Here is a 21,948-nt window from a genome sequence, read left to right on the forward strand (position 1 = left end):
CTACGTAATCTGGCTGTTTTGTTCAGCTCTCAAATTTCTTGCCTAGATATTGGGTGCTCACAGTTTCTTCTTTCCCTCCTCCTCCTCCTCCCCCTCCCCCTCCTCCTTCTCCTCTTCCCCCCTGCTTTTTTTTTTTTTTTTTAAATTTTCCCTTCACTACTTCTTACCAACCCCTGGCAAAGAGGCACATACATATATATCTTTTATGTGGGAAGGGAAGAAAAAAAATTAATGTGATAAATAGCACCAGCAGACCAGTCTCTTGCTTGCTTCCGGATATCACCATAAGGTGAGGTTTCTGAATCACTTCTTTGGGGTTAAGCTCAGCTAGTGAGATGATACATTCCCCTGAGCCTTCTCAACAGCACCTAGACACAGACCAGGTCAGAGTACATTTTCAGTACAACTGTGACCCTGTGGTGGAGGCATCTTCTCAGAAGGGGGAGTTGGAGGTGGGGGAAGGAGCAGGGAGAGGTAAACATCCTCTGAGCAGTTCCAGACTCTGCTCCGCCTCTGTCCCTAGTCCTGTCTGGAAGAGGCTTTGTCTATAGCTGCCATGGGCATGTGCAAAAGTTCCTCAGAGGCACATGGGTTGATGGGGCCTTCTCCAGGTGGGCATAAAGAATTCCAAGTTTACAGAATATTGATAACAACCCATATAGAATGATCCATCAATTTGAAGTAGGATTAGTCTTTGGAGTTTTCTCACGTCTTTCAATTTTGTCTTGATTTCCCCTTACCAAGCTGGTTATGCAAATTGGAAAGTGCTAATCTTACCAATGTATTTGTATTTTATCAGGTGACACATGAAGATTGAAAAAAACAGTTTCAGTAAATAAGTGCATATACACATACATAGGTAGATGAACAGGAAAAGAAAAAAAAAAGCTCTCGTCAGGTAAGGAAGAAATTTGAGTAAGATCAGGAATGTTGCTAAATCTTCTTCAACTTTTAATGTGTATTTACTTGCCTGGGATTTTACCTAGTGCGCTTATCACTTAGAAAATAATTGTGTCATAAATGCTCAATAAATGCTAACTGGTATTGGTCTTACAGTTAAGGTAGTACTCATCCTCAAGGCAGAGGTCCAATGTTCCCAACATGGCATCTTCAATTCAAAGTTGGAACTGGATTAGGTCAATGGGCAACCAGGAAGGGTTAGACATGTTATAGTGATCATCTGTATGCTTTAGCACAGAACTGACCATTTCTCTAAAGATGTAAGGCATTTCTAGGGTGGGAATCCTATGGTCTTTAGCCAACATCTGATTCTGAAAGACTAATGGCGCTTACTGTGTTGCAGACCTAGGCTGGTATGTTGGATATCTATGCTGATATGTTATATACCTGGGCTGAATTTTGCATATCTAGGTCAATATGTTATATAGGTAAGCTGATATACTGCATACCCAGGTTCATGCATTACATGCTTAAGCAGATATATAACATACCTAGAACCACTCCTTTTCCCCGTACATACATGATCTACATCTACTCCAGAAACTTGTCCTTTCTCTGTTAATGCCTTGCCCTGAAAGATTATTTTTGTTTTGTTTGTTGTTTGTTGTTGTTTTGTTTTATTTTATTTTGCCTGGAATAGTCTTAATCATAGAATGTCCAGGACACAAGGATAGAGAGGGTTCTATTCTCAACAATTAGAGTAAGCAGCTAATTAAATATTCTAGAAACATCTTACCTTTGTCTGGTCCTTTCATCTAGAGAAATTGAGGCAGCTTCACTGTGGTCAAAATAATATCCCCAGACATTCCTAAATTAAAAAGAGATCTAGGGTAACATCAGTTTAGATTTGGGGAAATATCAAAGTTAGATTACATTAGGTAGAGTCAGCTTTGTGCTCTTGAATTGTTCCCACACCATGTTCAGCCTTCTCTGTCTTAATGACCCCTCACCCATTCATATTCACTTTGGCTCACTGTATTTTCTTCTCTTTTCTCAGCTCTGTTCCCCTCTTTTTAACAAGACACCCGTGTCCCCAACTCAGGACCTACTCAGTTTTAAAGAGTTTAATCTCCATTCTGGTTTCCATTCCACCATTCTAAAATTTGGTCCTTGATATAACTCAGAACTACTTGAAAATGAAATTATTTTTAAAAAACTGAAATTCTTAATTTTATTTTAAATTCTGACCATAGCATCAACTTTTTTAGAGTATTTTTTTATTTAAATCCAATTAACCAAGGTGTAGTACATTAGTTTTTGATATAATGTTCAATGATTCATTAGTAGGGTATATCACCCAGTGCTCATCATATCATGTGCCTGCTTTAATGCCCATCACCCAGTTACCCCATCCCACCACCCACCTCCCTTTCTGCAATCCTCAGTTTATTTCCTGGAGTCAAGAGTGTCATATGGTGTGTCTCCCTCTCTGATTTCTTCCCATTCAGTATCCACCCATCCCTATCGTGCTCTGCACTATTCCTTACGTTCCACATATGAGTGAAACCATTTGATAATTGTGTTTTTCTGACTGACTTTCTTCACTTAAAATTCTCCAACTGCCTTAGCCCTTTCAAAAATGTTTTTTTTTCCCTTTTCACTGCATTCTGTAGAACACTGACACCTTTATAATAGCAATATATCTTTCCCTTTGCTTCCGTGAAATACTTTCTCCTCTCTTATTATCCCCTTTCTGGTATTTCTTTCCCTTCCCATCACCCAGATTCCTGGCCCTTCAATAACCTTTCTTCTGTTCTTCTTCTTCTTTTTAAAAATATGATCACTTATATGATCACTTTAATAATTATATAAAAATATGATCACTTATATATAATCTGATAGTGACACCAACATGTGTGACTTCAACCACCATCCACATGCATTCATATAATATTTTCCAAAATGTGTACTCTGGCCTAGACCACTTTACTACTTAGTTCTTCGTTCGCAGTTTACTTCTGGATATTTGAAGTGTATGCTATTCCATCAGACTCTTTAACTTTACATATGCAGAGGCTTTAAAATAGGTCCCAACAGGCCTGGCAGTTTCCCATCCCATCCTTACAGCTATCCACTGTTGCCAGAACCATCTGGATAAAGTCAGTGGTGACGCAAGGCCTCTTCTTGTTAAAGTTCTTCACCGTGAAAGTCAAACTTATTCTGGCAACAAAACAGTATAATAATTTTTATACCAACGAACATTTTTTCAAACATATTTTCCCTTCTTTCTTGCATGCATGCTATATACCAGTTAAAGACAAAGGCACTGTCTAACAATTTCAGTATCTATTTAATGATTTCCACTTTCAGACTGCCTGAGTCACTTGTTTCTAGTAGCCTCACTTCGCAAGGTCACTTTGTCCTGTGAGCTCTCACTGCAAACCACAGTAAACTCTACAACATGTGTAATTTTATTAGAACATATTATTTTCAACTTTGTTGTCTACTTAAACACGTATATCTCATTTTCTTTACTTCACTGTAGGAGTCTCACAGGTAGTTCATTGAACCTGTCCTTACTTTCCCCCTTGGTACAATGTTTGCACGTAGTGGGGCCATTACAAATTTTGATTGAATTTGATTAAATATTGTCTGATAACTCTATAGCCAATCTTTTACAGTGCTTTTCATTCCTGCCTGCAGATTTAGGCTTCCATATGCTATAATTTATTAATAGTGTGAAGACTTTCTTTCAGTGTTTCTTACAGTGAAAATCTGATGCAGATGAATTCTTTCAGATTTTGTCTGGCTGGAGACATATTTATTTCCCTTTGATTTTTAGAGGATATTTTTGCGGGTACACAATTATAGGTTAATTTTTTTTTCTTTAAGTACTTAAAAAATCTTGCATCATTGTTTTCTGGCCTGTATTATTTCTTATGATGACTCAGTCATCATTTTCCTTTTTTATATAATATTCCTTTATTTGGAAGCTCTTAAGGTTTTGTTCTTTACTGACTACTCAGCAGTTTGATAAGGACATGTCAAGATAGAGTTTTCTTTATATTTATGATTCTTGGTGTTAAATGACTCACTTAAATCTGTGATTTGATATCTTTCATCAGTTTTGGAAAATTCTTTTCTAATCTTTTCAATTTTTTTCATCCCAATATCTCTTTTTCTGAGAATCTAATTCTATACATTTTTTCTTCATAAATCATTAGATGTAATTGGACTGTCTGAATATTCAAAAATAATTACAGTCAAGGCTCTATTAACTATCTAGGGCATCATGGCTATAAGGGAGAGCACCACAGGACTGAGAGCAGATTCCTCACACCATACTCACTCTTAAATCAGCATCTAAGTTTATTCCCATCATGGTATCCATCACTATCAAAATACCTGGTTTATGATTAGTTTACTTGTTTCCTATCTGTTTAACTCACAATGATTTAAAGACTATGAAATTAGGAGCTTTATGTCTTGACTATGGACTGTCCTCAGGGCCTAGGACTCTGTCTAGCTCAGTAATTAGCCACTGATTATTTGTGAGTGAATGAAGAATGTTAAGTATGAAGGCAAGGATAGGATTTACCATATACTATTAGAAAGGACAATATTAAAATTTAAATATTAATAAAACCCACTAATTGTAGTACTGAAATGTTGAATTATAAAGGTAGATTGGAAAGTGAAATAAATTTGAAAGAGTTAAGTAAAAATATTTTGTAGTACTAGTGCGTAATTGGTTGTAATAGAATCACAGGATCACAGCTGGCTTTTGCCTTCAAATTAGTGGAATCATGTAGCATTTGTCCTTTTGTGACTGGTTTATTTCACTTAACAAAATGTCATCAAGGTTCATCCATACTCTAGCCTATAACAGCATTACCTTCTTTTCTAGGGATGAGTAGTATTCCATTGTACTTGTGTACACATTTTCTTTATCCATTCATATATTGATTGACATTTAGGTTAGTTCCATCTCTTGGCTATTACGATTTCAGAAGTTTTTAAGTTTGATGCAGTCCTATTTATCCATATTTGCCTTTGTTCTTTGGGCTTTTGATATCATATCCAAGAAATCTTTGACAAACACAAGTATCATGAATATTTTCCCATTTAGTTTTAGGAATTTGCTAGGAGTCTCACAGTTTTAGGTATTATGTTAAGATCTTTAATACATTTTGAGTTAATTTCTCTATGTGGGGTAAGGTAAAGATATAGCTTAATTCTTTTTCACGTAGATATACAGTTTTTCCAACATCATTTGTTGAAGAGACTGCCCTTTCCTCATTATGTAGTTTTGGCACTCTTGTCAAAAACCATTAGGCCATGTACACAAGGGTTTATTTCTGGTTTCCTGTTCTATTTCATTGGTTTATATATCTGTCTTTATGCCACTACCACACTGACTTTGTTACTGTTGCTTTGTAGTATTTTAGGGATATGTGAGACTGCTAACTTGAGCCCTTTCCTTTTTAAGACTATTATGGCCTTTAAGGTCCCTTGAGATTCAATATGGACTTTAGAATGAGATTTTCTATTTCTGCCAAAAATGTCATTGGTATTTTGGGTAGATTGACATCTTAAAAATATTAAGTCTTCCAGCCCATGAACACAGGATGTCTTTCCATTTACTGGTGTCTTCTTTAACTTCTAGTACCAATGTGTTATTATTTTCAGTGCACAAGTCCTTTGCTCCTTTGGTTGAATTTATTCCCAAGTATTTTATTCTTTTTGATGTTATTGTAACTGGAGCTGTTTTTTAAATTTCTTTTCCAGATTGTTCATTGTTAGTGTGTAGAAATTCAACTGATTTTTGTGATTTTATATCCTGCAACTTCGATGAGTGTGTGTGTGTGTATTTTCATATGTTGAACTAACTTGCATTCCAGGAATAAATCCCACTTGGTCATGGTGTATAGTCCTTTTAATTTCCTGTTTCTGTTTGCTACTGTTTTGTTGAGAGTATTTTATCAGGCTTCAGAGATGCTGGTCTGTAGTTTTCTCTTCTTGTAGGTCTTTGGCTAGCTTTAGTATTAGAGTCATGAGAGCAGCCTCACTGAATGAGCTTGGAAATATTTTCCTCCTCTTCAGTTTCTTGGAATAGTTTGGGGAGGATTTTTAATTCTTTAAATGTTTAGTAGAAATCAATAGTGAAGCCCTCTGGTCCTGGGCTTTTCTGTGTTAAGAGGTTTTCATTGCTAATTCAATATCCTTTCTAGTTATTGGTCTGTTAAATTTTTTTTTCATGATTTAGACTTTGTAGGTTGTATGTTTTTATTAACTTATCCATTTGTTCCAGTTTATGCAATTTGTTGGTGTATAATTGTTATTTTAACCACTTTTATTTCTGTGACATCAGTTGTAAGTCCCCTCTTCCAATTATAATTTTAGTTATTTGAGTTTTCTCTCCTTTACTTTTCGTGTAGCTAAGAGGTTGTCACTTTTGTGGATTATTCTGAAGAATCAACTTCTGGTTCTAATTTTTTTCTGTCGTTTTTCTATTCTCTATTATGTTTAAGTCTTCTAAAATCATCATTATTTTCCTTCATCTGCTAACTTTTAGTTTAGTTTTTCAAGTTCCTTGAGATGCGAAGTTAAGTTATTGACTTAAGATCTTTCTTCTTCTTCCTCCTCCTGTCCTTCTCCCCTCCCCCACTTCTTCTTCTTTTTAATGCAAGTGTTTACTGGTATGAAGTTCCCCTTTACTACTATCTCTGCATCTCATAAGTTTTGGCATTTGAGATTTGTTTTCATTTGTTTCCAGATACTTTCAAATTTCATGTGATTTCTTCTTTGACCCACTGGCTGTTTAAGAGTGAGTTGTTTAATTCCCACATATGTGTTTAATTCTCACTTCTCACAGTGATTCCTAGTTTCATTACATTATAGTCAGAGAAGATAGTTGGTATGTGTGGTTTTAATATTCTTAAAATTAAGACTTCTTTCGTGACCTAACATATAGTTGGTCGTAAAGAATATTCCATAACATTTAAAAATAGTGTGCGTTCTGCTGTTGTTGTATGGAGTGTTTTACATCTATCTGTTAGGTGCATTGGTCTGTAATGTCGTCAGATTTCCTGGTTCCTTATTGATCGTCTTCCTGGTTGTTATATCCATAACTGAAAGTGGGGTGCTGAATCTTTTACTAATAACATGTTACTGTCTGTTTTTTTTTTCTTTCGTTCTGCCAATATTTGCTTTATATATTTGGGAGCTCTAACATTAGGTGCATATATTTTTATAGCTTCCTGGTAAATTGGCCTTTTTTGTCATTATATAATGGCGTACTTTGTTTCATGTGACACTTCTAGGCTTAAAGTTTCTTTCATCTTATATACATATGGCCCCTCCTGCTCTTTTTGGGTTCCCATTTACATGTAATAAGTTTTTCATCTTTCACTTTCAGCTAATGTGTGTGCTTAGATCTAGTATGAATCTCTTGTAGACAGCAATTTGGATCTTGTTTTTTTTTAAATTATTGATCCAGTCTGTGTTTCTATCTTTTAATTGAGGCATTTAAAATCCATTTACCTTTTTTTTTTTTTTTTTTAAGAAAGAGAGGAAGAGAGAGAGAGAGAGAGAGGGAAAGAAAGATAGAAACAGAGAGGGAGTGAGAGAAAGCACGAGTGAGCAGGCGAGGGGCAGAGGGAGAGAAAGAATCTTAAGCAGGCTACCTATGGAGCTCAATCTCAAACACTGAGAACATGACCTGAGCCAAAACCAAGAGTCAGATGCTTAACCTACTGAGCCATCGAGGTGTCACAATCCATTCACTTTTAAAGTGATTATTGATATGGAGGGACTTATATTGCCATTTTAGTTTCTTCTGTATGTCTTACAGTTTTTTGTCCCTTTTTCCCTTTTGATGCAGTTTCATTTATTTTTTGTGGTGACATATTTTGATACCCTTCTCATTTCCCTTTGTTTTTATTTATAAGATACTTTCTTTGTGGTTACTATTATACAAAACATCTTATAGTTATAATAATGTATGTTAAACTGATGACAACTTCAATTTCATATAAAAACTCTACTTTTTTACATCTCTGTACCTCCTGAAACTTTATGCTTTTGATGACACAAATTACTTATTTTTATATTGTGTATTCATTAACATAGATTTATAGTTATGTTCTGTGCTTTTTAAAAAATTCTCTATGATATTTAAAGTGATTTATGTACTTACATTACAATACTCCGTAATTATATATTTATTTATATACCTTTACCAGGTATTTTATATTTTTGTATAGTTTTGTGTTTCTATTTATTATCTTTTTGCTTCAGCTTGAAGGACTGCCTCCAGCATTTCTTAAAGGGCAGGTCTAGTCATGATGAACTTCCTCAGCTTTTGTTTAGCTGGGAAAGTCTTAATTTTGCCTTCATTTTTGAAGGACAGTTTTGCCAGACATAGTATTCTTGGTTGTCAGTTTTATCTTTCAGCACTTTGATTATATCATCCAATTACCACAGAGCCATCAAAGTTTAAGCTGCGAAATCCAGTGATGATCTAGTAGGAGCTCCCTGATATATGATGAGTCACTGTTCTGTTTTCAAGATTCTCTCTCTGTGATTTTTCGAGTTTGATTATGATGTGTCTCTGTGTAGATCTTTAAAGATTATCTTACTTGAAGTTCCTTGAGCTTCTTCAATTTGTATGTCCATTGATCTCCTCCAAATTAGGATATTTTCGGTTTTAATTTCTTCAAATAGGCTCTGCATTTTTGTTTCTTTTCTTTCTGGAACTTCCATATGCTTATGTTGTTCTGCTTGATGATATTATAAAAATCCCTTAGGCTAGCTTCATTTTTCTTCATTCCTTTTATTTTTGTTTTTCCAGCTTGGTAATTTTGAATGTCCTGTCTTTGAAATTACTCATTTTTTTCTTCTGTTTGGTCAGGTCTGCTTCTGTGTTCCTCAAGTGAATTTTTTCAATTCAGTTATTGTAATTTTCAGCCCGCAAATTTCTGTTTGGTTTTTCTTCATGATTTCTGTATCTTTGATATTCTCATTTTGCTCGTGTATCGTTTTCTTTATTTCACTTAGTCGTCTGGTTGTACTCTCTTTTCATTCATTGAGCATCCTCATGGTGGTTATTTTGAATTCTTTGGTAATTAATATATTTCCATTTAATTTCCTGGAGATTTAATATATTTCTTTGAACTCCGTTTCTCTTACCTTCTGTGGGATTTAGGCATTTGAAAAATCAATGACTTCTCCCAGTCTTTGTGGTCTGGTTTCATATCAGGAAGAAATCTTGCCTGGGATGCATCCTGCTTGGGCTTTTTCTTGTAATAGAGTTGAAGAGGTTTGCCAGTACTACCCAGGAGCTTCACCTGGTGTCTGACTGCTGAACTGAGGCCTCTCCAGTGCTGTAGCAAACTAGGCTGGGGCTCTTCTTAATGTTTTTGTGGGATACCGCAGATTTTGCTGATCAGCCAAACCATACTGATGGCTCTTGTTCTCAGTAGTCCCCAACCTGATGCGCATTTCCTGTCAGTGCTTAAATTCAGACAGGACAGAAAGTGGCAGTTCTCCCAATAGTCAAAATGTTGAATGCATGTACTAACCCTTCTTTTTTCCTCTCCAGGGAGAAGTTGGGAAATAGGAGCTTTGTCTTGATATTTTCTCTCAATGTTAGGGGAAAGGGCCCTGGTGAGTGGGTGCCATGAATTTTCTTGCTGGGCTTCCACGTGGCTGACTTCAAGTTCACCTGGGGTGCAGAGACCTCTTAACTGGCTTTTGGACTTCTCACAAAGGCAGTTATTAAGTTGGGTTCTTTGTGGAGGAGGATCTGGGGCTTCCTTTTCAAGCATCTTGCTGGTATTGCTCTGTTATGTATTTTAAAGTACAGTAAGATCTCTCACATACCATGCCTCTCATACCATTCTCAATCTTCTCATTGTTTAAATTTGTAATGTATTAGTTTTTCATATCTGCTAAAATTCTATTGGTGAATACAGTTTGATATTCCCAGTTAGGCAGTAGAAAGGACAAGGTGTTATCATTAAGGACATTTTAAAAATATATCATTCCTGTTAATGGCCAATTATACTCATGATTGGAGGAAAACTTACTTTATACACTCAGTTTACAGATGTAGAAAATGAGCCACAGAAAATTTAAATTATTTTCACAAGGTGGTGTGGCTACTTCAGAAGTCAAATTTATAAGATTATTAGATTTTGTGGATGCCTTTCTAAATTCCTTTATCCTCTTATCACCAAACTCTTTTAAGAGGTGGAGATTTATATACCCATTGGAGTTCTGAAGTTGTGGTTCTGAGCTGTAGCACTAGTGCTCTTTTCATTCTTTTGAGAATATGAATTCTCAGGCTGTCTACCTCAGTAATAAATTTTTATCCGAGTGCATACAAAAACGGAATCTCACTGTTTGCCTTCTTTCATATTACTTATCAGGTGTGACCCAGGTCTGAGGTGATAACAACTGTATCTTGATCTTTTAGCTCTTGTTGGCCCACTTGAGATCACACGCTTACAGAAAGATTGGGAAAGACATAGGGCTTTAGCGTTGGCATCTATAGTTCTGGGATTGGGGGAGGTGGGATTAGCTGTAAACCTTATAATGGAATGTCAGAACCAAGTTAACTGGCCAAGCAGGAACCCTAATAGAGTTGAAATGGGACCCACAATAGTGCTCTAATTCAATGCTGCGGTTGTCCATTCTATGTACCTCTTCCCTCCCAAATTCCTTTACCCATTCCCCCATAACCTAGTATTCTTCTAGCTAGAGAAAGACATTTAAAAACACCTCTCTACTGACATGGTATAGATGGACTTACTGTAAGACTCAGAGGCAGTATTTGCATTTTCAGGAGTTTGGAAAGATTATTTGTGATGATGATGATGATGGTGATGGTGATGATAAACTGAAGTCAACTTTTTAAGATTTTATTTATTTATTTGAGAGAGAGAGCATGTGCGCGTGCACACACACACACACACACACACACACACAAACACACAAACAGGGGGAGGAGCAGAGAGAGGGAGAAACAGGCTCCCTGCTGAGCAGGGAGCCTTAGAGGTCTAGATCAGAGGACTCTGGGATCATGACCTGAGCCAAAGGCAGATTCTTAATGCACTGAGCCACCCAGGTGCCCCCCCACCGAAGTCATTGTTATCCAAAATTCTTTAAGCCTCATTGCCAAAGTTAAGCCTCTGGGGAGTTGTGGGTGGAACCCTGAAATTTTGCTCCAGTGAGGCTGCAGAATCCTGGATGAGTCACCTCCTCAATCATGTTTTTAAATGCCCATCTTTCAAATGGGAATGAGAATACTAGATATTGTTTAGATGCAAATGCTTATTACCATACAATGCAATATATATTAATACTTTTGTCTATGAGCATCAGCAGGAGGGGAGGCAAAGCTTAAAGTGATGTTGGTGATGGAGTGGGGAGTCAGGCTACCTAATGCGTCATCTTCCCCAGTGGTACTCTTTTTTTTTTAAATTAAATTTTTTATTTATTTTCAGCGTAACAGTATTCATTGTTTTTTCACCACACCCAGTGCTCCATGCAATCTGTGCCCTCCCTAATACCCACCACCTGGTTCCCCCACCCTCCCACCCCCGCCCCTTCAAAACCCTCAGGTTGTTTTTCAGAGTCCATAGTCTCTCATGGTTCACCTCCCCTTCCAATTTCCCTCAACTCCCTTCTCCTCTCCATCTACCCTTGTCCTCTATATTATTTGTTATGCTCCACCAATAAGTGAAACCATATGATACTTGACTTTCTCTGTTTGACTTATTTCACTCAGCATAATCTCTTCCAGTCCTGTCCATGTTGCTACAAAAGTTGGGTATTCGTCCTTTCTGATGGAGGCATAATACTCCATAGTGTATATGGACCACATCTTTCTTATCCATTCATCCGTTGAAGGGCATCTTGGTTCTTTCCACAGTTTGGCGACCGTGGCCATTGCTGCTATAAACATTGGGGTACAGATGGCCCTTCTTTTCACTACATCTGTATCTTTGGGGTAAATACCCAGCAGTGCAATTGCAGGGTCATAGGGAAGATCTATTTTTAATTTCCTGAGGAATCTCCACACTGTTCTCCAAAGTGGCTGCACCAGTTTGCATTCCCACCAACAGTAAGAGGGTTCCCCTTTCTCCACATCCTCTCCAACACACGTTGTTTCTTGTCTTGCTAATTTTGGCCATTCTAACTGGTGTAAGATGGTATCTCAATGTGGTACTCTTAGTTCAGGTAAAGGAAGAGGTCAGTAAATTGGAGGGGCCAACAGCAGATGAGTTCTCACTTTTTACTCAAAGGCAACAAAGATTAGAAGGGAGTTTATCAGCTACAAGAAGAGCCCTATTGTTTAACCTCATGAGCATGAGTTGGTATTACTTATTTCTCTTTTTTAAAAATTCATCTGCAGATATTTAAATATTTCTCAGCATGTTTAAATTTCTCATGATAAAATAGAATTTAAGTGACCAGAATGACTTTTCGACATAAATATTAGTTGAAAGGCAACACATGCAAGATTTTGGCATTCTTTTCTCCGTCAAACTGCAGGGGTTCCATCAGTCATAGCAAACATTTAGTGAGCACCTACTGCTTACTTCACAACAGTCTAACCACCCCTTTTGAGCCCCCATCACGATTTAGGTCCTGTTATCTAGCTCATCTTACACTGAGGGGACTGAGGCACAGAGATGTTAAGTAAGACACCTTTCGGGATTACAGAACTGGTCAATGGCAGAGCCTCCTGGACAACCAGGCAGTATGCTCTTCTGGCTGTGTTGCCTCACTTAGCACATTTGCTCAGTGTTCTTTGGGGTCCCATTCCTCCTCCCTCTTGTGACCAGTCTGGGGCCAACTCATGAAGGATTGCCTTCGTGGAGAGCTGTAATCACTGGGAGCTCTCCCTCCCTCTGCACCTCCCACTCTTGTCAACACTCACTGCCCCATATTCCATCTATTCTAACCTATGTTTCTGTCACTGCCTGTTTCTTGCTTGTTTATGAATGAGTATAAATGATTTCATTTGCTCTCGCAGCTCTCTCAATGCCACTCTAAGCTTTTACCTCTCTCAGGGAGTTAATGCAATTTCCGTTGTAACAGATGCCTATTTCCAGGAATACCCTTGTCTTGGACAATCTTTTATCAGTCTTGACCAATTGACTACTACTTGTGTCAATCTGTGGTTGTCATCAGGCTCCAGGGGACATTTAAAATTGATTCTTCCTGTTGTAGTTTGGAATCTCATGTGAACATTTAATGTGTAAAATCCATTTAAATATAATAAAACCACCATTCTCAGGAACCATAGTTATCCAGTATACAATGAGTACCTACTGTGTGCCAGGAACTATGGCAGATGTTGTGGGAAAGGGTGAAACTGAATTACCTGTAAACCCCTCTCTCCAAGGGTCAGTCCTCATTGGGAATGTTAAGGGATGCTCATGACCTAAAAGTAGCAAGTAACCTAACAATATGTAGATTCAGAGAAAGGCTATACATCTTTTCCTCTCAGTTACTACATGTAAACTAATTTTTCCTAATAGATCCCAGGCACTTAGTGAAAATTTGTATAAGACTATCTTCTGTAAGAGATATTCAAATGACTGAGAAAAACCAAATGATTATTAGTGTGGGTCCTTGTGGCCTTTGAGGCCTACCACTTCAACATGCTGGGTATTTTGTGTAAATCTTTAAGCTCATTCCTTCTGGGATGGATTCCTGCTCTTTTACCTTTCCCAGAAGAATTGATGCCAACTCACCCAGGGTCCCATGAACCCACATTACAGCAAGCATAACTCCTCTGTTTTCTACTGTGTGTGTGTGTTTTTTTTTTTAATTTCTCCTCCAATTCTTCTAAAGTAAAACACGCTGTCATAATTCTATGGTTTTAGAGAGGAATGGGGTGCTTTGGTGAGTTAAGCATCTGACCTTATTTTGAGGCATCAATGATATATTTGATTCATTTAATGACATTGGTGCTCACCTCTAGGGCCCAGGGCCAGAACAGCAACCACCAAATTTGGCAGGCAGGAAAATGAAAGATGTTTATTAAGATTTATATGTAACTGGGAAGCAGTAAACTGGTGGCAGATTATACAGAAATGTTTTTATTACCTGTTTTATTCAGGTTTGGCATTGTGGACAGCTGCTAAGAAGTACTCATTTATGATATATCAATGCAGTCCCTTAACAGATAACTTGTTGGGAATTTTGGAAATGAATTTTGATTTATTTTTCTATTTACAAGAGGGGCTGAATTTGTCTAATAGGAATCTCATTCTATATCAGATGTGCTTTTGGATGTCAAGCGTCAAAAAAACAGACTTTCTTGCATTGAAACAACTTAATTTACTTTTTATCATGACAGCTTTCCTTTTGTGTCCACAGTAAACAAGACAGGCTTTAAGCAGCATTCTGAAAAGCAAAATTCAGCCATGTGCCCTTGGATTCATCAGTAGAGAGACCCACCTTAGACCTATACTCTTCCCCCAGTGAGGCCACTCTGACAGGTGCCATTTCTAATCTGTGCATCGGGGTCATCTTCTCAGCTCCTGACTGCTAATTCTTTTTTTTTTTTTTTTTTTGGAGTATGGAATGGTTTCTTTTCTTAAATTATTTTTTAAATTTTTTAATAAACATGTAATGTATTATTAGTCCCAGGGGTACAAGTCTGTGAATCGCCAGGTTTACACACTTCACAGCACTCACCTCCCCAATGTCCATAACCCCACCACCCTCTCCCTACCCACCTCCCCCTGCAACCCTCAGTTTGTTTTGTGAGCTTAAGAGTCTCTTATGGTTTGTCTCCCTCCCGATCCCATCTTGTTTCATTTATTCTTTTCCTACCCCCAAACCCCCCACATTGCATCTCCACTTCCTCATATCAGGGAGATCATATGATAGTTGTCTTTCTCCAATTGACTTATTTTGCTAAGCATAATACCCTTTAGTTCCATCCACGTCATTGCAAATGACAAGATTTCATTTCTTTTGATGGCTGCGTAGTATTCCATTGTGTCTATATACCAGATGAACTTATCCATTCATCTGTTGATGGACATCTAGGTTCTTTCCATAGTTCGGCTATTGTGGACATTGCTGCTATAAACATTCGGGTGCACGTGCCCCTTCAGATCACTACTTTTGTATCTTTAGGGTAAATACCCAGTAGTGCAATTGCTGGGTCATAGGGTAGCTCTGTTTTCAACTTTTTGAGGAACCTCCATGTTGTTTTCCAGAGTGGCTGCATCAGCTTGCATTCCCACCAACCGTGTAGGAGGGTTCCCCTTTGTCTGCATCCTCGCCAGCATCTCTGACTGATAATTCTTGAATACTTGTTCTAAGTGGAGGAAGCCCATGGTTGAGTGGAGAAAACTAACCAAACAGGTTTGTGCATTGGTTTTGTGACAGAAGCAAGTAGAAGTGCAGTTTACATTACTGCCTTTTGGGCCACAGACCTCTTTCAAGGGAATGAATGTGGTTGACCCCTGTCACAGCTTACCCAGTGCATCTTTTCCACATTCCTTTATGCTGCACAATTTATGAGTTTGTGATTCTTCTCAGATATACTCATTCTGAATTTATAGGAAATAATGACACCCAAATAGGCAAGATATAATTAAAAAAGAATTGAAAACCGAACACATTTTTGAACAATACCATTAGCCCTATTTTATACTTTTTCAATTGAATCTGCCTCCTTTCACTCAGAAAATCACACCCTCTCCCCCTCTCTCCCCACTTCTAGCTTTTTCACTTCCGTGTAACTCTATATCCTTCTATCAACTACCCAGAGCTTAATCTTTTTTTATTGTGGTAAGATATACATAACATGAAATTTACTATCTTGGCCACTTTTAAGTGTAGAGTTCAGTGGTATTGTAGGTATTCACATTGTTTTGCAAACATTACTGCACACCACCCATCTCCAGAACTCTTTTCATCTTGCAGTGCTAAAACTCTGCACCCATTGAACACCCACCCTCCTTTACTCCCTCCTTCAGCCTTTGGCAACCTCCATTCTTCTTTCTTTCTGTGTGAATTTTACTACTCCATGTACCTCATAGAAGTGACTTACAATGTATGTGTCTTTTTTGACTGACATATTTCACTTATTATAATATCCTTAAGGTTCATCCATGTTGTAACGTGTCATTGTATTGTGTATATGTATACACAAACACACATGCATATTTTAATTTTACATTTTATATTTATAATTTTAAGATTATAATGTTTTGATATCTTAAACCCCCCCCCCCCTTTTTTTTTTTAATTGAGGAGAGACTGCTCCTCTGTGCCTAGCCCGTTCTTAGAGATAGCATAGGGCCTAGCCAGGAGCATACCTTTGATATGCAGGCTAATCAATCTAGAGCCATAGTCCGTCTCTCTGGCCCTTACACTGCAGGAACCAATATTCTTCTGCCTTAATCATCCCCAAACCACCAGAGATCACAGGAATTATTCCAACTATTCAATCCTAATTGTTTATCCTGCCTGGCTGTGTCTCTCCTGTGGAAACCCCATTTATGATCCTGGTATAAATGCCTTCTCCCTCTGCCTTCTGTCTTCTGACCACGGTTGTGTCTTTCCCATGTGACCCTGCAAGGCATATCTCCAGTCTCTAGGACTTGTGAATATAAGGAACTTTGTTATTCTGAGCATTTTGTCTTGTGGCTACATGTGACTGACCATCACATAAAAGAAAACAAAACAGTGAAAATCTTCCTTTTTAAGGCTGAATGATATTCCATATGAATACACTGCATTTGTTTTATCCATTTCTCCCTCCATGGGTACTTGGGTTGTTTCTACCTTGTTGGCTTTTGTGCATAATAGTGCTATGAACATGGGTGTACAAATATATGTTTGATTTTAATTCCTTTGGGTCTATCAGAAGAAGCAGAATTACTGGGTCATGTAATTCTATGTTTAATTTTTTTTTTTTTAAGAAGCGTCATACTGTTTTCCACAGTGGCTGTGTCATTTTACATTCCCACTATGAGCAATGGTTTCAGTTTCTCCACATCCTTGCCACCACTTGTTGTTTTCCATGGAAGTGAAGTGGTATCATAGTGGAGATGAAGTAGTATCTCATTGTGGTTTTGATTTGCACTCCTTTAATGACTGGTGCTGTTGAGCATCTTTTCATGTGCTTAATGGTCATTTGTGTATCTTTGAAGAAGTGTCTAAGTCCTTGACTGTTTTTAACTCAGGTTTTTTGCTTATTTGTTGTTGAGTTGCAGGAGTTCATTCTATGTTGTGGATCAACCATGTGTCAGATATGTGATTTGCAAATGTTCTTTCCCAATCTGTGGGTTGCCTTTCCATTCTGTTGACTGTTTCTGATACACAGAAGTTTTTAATTTTGATGTAGTCTAATTTATTTATTTATTTTTTATTGCCTGTGCTTTTGGTGTCATATCCAAGAAATCATTGTCAACTGCAGTGTCATGAAGGTTTTATCCTATGTTTTATTTTAAGAATTTTGTAGTTTCTGGTTTAACTTTGGGTCTTTGATCCATTTTAAGTTAATTTTTGTGTTTAGTAACATAAAGGTCTAACCTACTTTTACATGTGAATATCTAGTCTATCCAACACCATTTGAATGGTCTGGACTGCTTTGTCAAAGATCATTTGTCAGGGCCTAATCTTGAGTCTTTGAATTATAAACCTTGAGCCACTTGTGAACAGTCTCTTTCCTGGGTTCCATCATCAGAGCCACTTTCTTAAAAGCTCCATTTACTTTAGCATGATGCTGCTTAAAAGAGTATTTGCTTAGAACAGTTAATTTCCCGGCGCCTGGGTGGCTCAGTTGGTTAAGCAATTGCCTTCAGCTCAGGTCATGATCCCGGAATCCTGGGATGGAATTGTGCATCAGGCTCCCAGCTCCACGGGGAGTCTGCTTCTCCCTCTGACCTTCTCCCCTTTCATGCTCTCTTTCACTGTCTCTCTCTCAACTAACTAAATAAAACTTTTAAAAAGAAAACAGTTAATTTCCCCCTAGTTTTGTGTGCACATGTGTGCATCTGTATGTGTATGTGTGTGTGTGTGTGTTTGTGTATTCCAAACTGTTACCCCTTAAATCCTTCATTGCACTAATGCACTTAATACTGATTCAGTACTTCCCACTTCAAGTTGTTAAGGCTTTATGTCTCGAGGTCTTTTTTTAATTTAATGAGATTAAGAGCTCTGGAAGCCTAAACTCTAATACCATAAAATAACCAGAAAAGTCTCTTGCAAAAAGTAGGTTCTCAATTGATTGACTTAACACAGGCTTCTGTATGACATCACCAAAGGTTATGTCGTATCTGGAAACAGAAAACTTGCTGAATCCAGTGAAGGTGAAGAAACGTGCTACTTACTATTTATACTAGTTTAAAAATCTGTCTAAGATGAAGAACAGTCCTTTTAGGAAATGTAACCACCATATACATAATACATAGAATTGTGTTGGGTTGTTTCCCAAAATGCCAACAGCTCTTTGAAGCTAATATAACTTGGTTATCCTGACAGATGTTAGAGTAGTTGGCTCAAATTCATAATCATTGTTTTCATTTTCATAGAAGTCTGGAAAACATGGCTTGGGCTACAGACTGCTGGATATGCAATTTAATGAGACTGTAAGTTCACAAGTGTCACTCATAGTTCCTAAAGTACAGTGCGGAAGTCCAATTTGTGAATGATAGGTTATTTAGTGAAACTGAAGGAAGCTTATCGAAATAATTGCAGATACAAACACTCTTATACCTGAAATGATTTGTTTCATATGCAAAAGTTCAGAGTCTTATTCCTGTTCCTCTGGGGAAGAAATATTCTAAAATTGGTGATGTCATTCCCTTTATCAGTTGCTAAGTACAGAGAAGGGAACCTCCTTCTTTCCAAAGGGCACGAACCTCTGACTCAGATGTTGGCCAGCTCTGCAATCTCATTATTGGTCCCTGCCAAGGAAAGAGAAACTGGTTTTCTTTAAGGGGAAATTAACTAATTTTACCTCTGATGCACAATGTTGGATTACAATATCTCACCTATAAATTTTATGCCATCGTGGTTGAAACTGTAATTCCTTGATCTACTAAAGTGTTATTCATTTATTAATTATAGAATTTTAAATTTGTGATACATTTTGTTTCTTTAGGTTTTACAATAACAATAATCAATATTCCTTATTCTTCTCTGATGCATGAACTCTCCAGATCTTAGCTTTCAGTCATTTTGTTAGGCAGAACAATTAGTTAAGCAGTCAGGTGATGGCTAACCATCTCTGATATTACTCATCACTGGGAGGTTTGGCTTTATAGAAAATGTTGGCAATAAGTTGCTTATGCAGTGTTTTCTGTCATTTAACATTTATCATCTTATATTTTCTTTGCCATATAATCAGCTTAACAAATATTGCAGGATATCTTTACAGCCATCTATTCCTGGCAACTTGCAGGGTATAAATGTCCTGTTTTCCAAGAATTTGTTAAATACAAGTAAGAATTTCTCATCCTTTGAAAATTTTAAAAAGGAAGACAGGCAGGGTTTGAATTGCAACTACAAGGCAAATCCAAAAGAAAAATCCACCCCTTTCCCACATACCCATGAGGTGTTAGTGCATGAGTCAAAGGAAGTTGAATACTTCTTTCCTCCGTCTCTCTGACACTAGGTGTTAACACACATGTATTTTTCTCCACAGTAAAACCGACTGTAATTGACGTTGACATCTATGTTAACAGCATTGGTCCTGTGTCATCAATAAACATGGTAAGAAGCTCTTTTCTTCTCTGATCTGAAGACCTTAATATGAGTTCTTACATTCTCGTTGTGAGTTTCTGTTTGAGATTTATCATGGAAGTTTAAACTCACAATTGACTTCTTAAATCTATAGCATTGATTGGTAGTTTAAATATTGAAAATGGTTAAGAAAAATCAGGGAGTGGCGTTTGTGACGCTAGTAGTGAGACATGGCTCTAGTGTTTAAAAGACATATCACCCTCCACCTTCTCCACACACATATTTAATGCACATAGATTTTCAGGTGAGATTATTTGCAGTTGTGCAGTCATTGGCTATTTCTGGTTTCATTACTATTAGGGATAAATATAAATGACAGATTTTTAACTTTTGGTTCAGTTCTTCAAGACCCCAAAGAGCTGCCTTTTCGTGTTTCTTAGGAAAGGGTCTGAAATTACCCAGATTATACTTTGCTCTTCAGTTTGAACTCTGGGGGTAAATAAACTGCCTTATTTTTATTTATTTATTTATTTTGGCAGGAGAAAGTGTGGTATCAAGTAAGTGATTTTCCTGAGTAGGGTATTCTCACAGATTTAGACGCAAAATGAGCTCCAGAAGTAACTGCAATGTGAAAGAAGGCCTTCCCTGTAAAAAGTGCTTAGCTATGAGGAAAGTGTCGGAATGCTGGAGTACATTAGCATAAAAGTGTCCCAGAAAGTGCTGCAGGCGGGTGTCTTGGCTCCAAGTGGAGTGTGCAAGGTTTCAAGAGCACGCATTGGCATTTGTGGACCCAGTGATGGCAGCAACTCTTGTATGCTGGGGGGCTTCTTTGTGCTTTACTGCTGCACACTGGCTCCTGGATTTGCAGGGAGGGGGGTGAGGCTGAGGGTGGGGAATTGCCAAAATGCTGACTTAGATGCTGTCTTTTCATTGCAGTGTTCTGTGGTTAGAAATAATCCCTCCAGAATTAGTAGCAAAAATCAGTTCTTTTCATTGCCAGATATTAAAAGTGTTCATCTTTTCTCTGATGATATAAAGTTTTCTATGTAGGGGTAAAATTATATTTATGGGTGACTCACTTAAAAAAAAAAAAACATGTCATCCATAAATTGAGGATGGGGCACTGGCAAAATGGTGAAATGAATAAAAAAGAATTCAGTTCACACGGCCTATGGGCTGCGGATTGTAAAATGTAAATTGTAAATGTAATATTCCCTTTCCCTGATAAATAATGAATCAGTTGACCGAATAAAGACTGTAATCACTTCTCAGTTCATTTGTTTCTTATTCTGGAGTTTTATTTTCTTACATCAGTTCCACATTATTCATTACCCTTATGTCTAAGACTAATTTATACCCAACACTAAAAAAGAAGTGCCTCCATAGAGATATAGTTAACAAAATTATTTTAGAAAGAGGTGCTTGTATTTGTATATTGTAGGGATTTTCATGAACTCCTATAACTTTAAGATCTACTCATTGCCCAGGACTAAGCTTTGCTATTGGAATTGATAAAAATTTCTGTCTGGAGGTCATAGCTTCAGAGGAAGAGGCAAAGTAAGTGACAGTCATGTACAGAGTGATAAGGACTCTGCTAATTGGCTAACACCCTCTTGGGAAAGCTGGCAACATTTGGAATAGATTTCTCTGATGAGGTCTCAATCTGAAGCTTGATAGATAGGCAGGTGTTTGCCAAGTGGGACAGCATGGGGAAGTCCTCAAAAGATGACGGGAAGACAGGTGTGTGACCTGATTGGGGGGATGAAGGGCTCGTGTGCTGTTTGAAAAGGCAAGGGAGTGGGATACAGTTGGGGAGCACTTGGACCTTCCTGGAACTGAGGCCCGAAGCCTTTATGAAGAGTTGGGTTTCATCCTTAGGCAGACGTTGGCATTTGAGAAGTGTATAGACCCACTTCCATCTAAGATATGTATGGGTCAAATTTCCTAAGATTGATTCATATCCATCAAGATTTCTAGTCAGATGCCTTCCTCCATTTTAAAGAGAGAGAGAGAGAGCGAGAGAGAGCTCGCAATTGCATGGCATACAAATGACAGTGATTTAAGTGGTGCATAAACAGTGTATCTTGGAACACTGAAAAAATAAAAAGAAAGGAAAAAAAGAAAGAAAAAAATAAAATCATTATTTAAAATAATTCACTTTGATCCCTCATCAAGAGGGGACGAATGATATTAAAATAGTCTGAGGTGTTGTAAGACCTGAGAAAAATTCATGAACATCAAAACCATATATGTTCTGCAGCAGACGCACCAAAATACTACTGTTATATTTTTAATAAATGAGATTAAGTAGATAGCTTTTCC

At 37.5% G+C, this 21,948-nt stretch overlaps 1 protein-coding gene across 1 annotated transcript in view; it reads left to right on the forward strand.

Moving 5' to 3' along the window:
• The window catches only part of GABRG3 (gamma-aminobutyric acid type A receptor subunit gamma3), a gene marked incomplete at both ends in the record, with an annotated part of 605,484 nt that overhangs the window by 33,370 nt on the left and 550,166 nt on the right, over positions 1-21,948 (forward strand). Inside the window, one exon of the mRNA XM_080808621.1 lies at positions 19,589-19,656. Coding sequence (XP_080664747.1) covers positions 19,589-19,656 — 68 coding nt within the window. The remainder of the gene's footprint in view (positions 1-19,588; positions 19,657-21,948) is intronic.

The sequence above is a fragment of the Martes martes genome, assembly GCF_963455335.1.
Source record: "Martes martes genome assembly, chromosome: 7".
Taxonomy (NCBI): Eukaryota; Metazoa; Chordata; class Mammalia; order Carnivora; family Mustelidae; genus Martes; species Martes martes.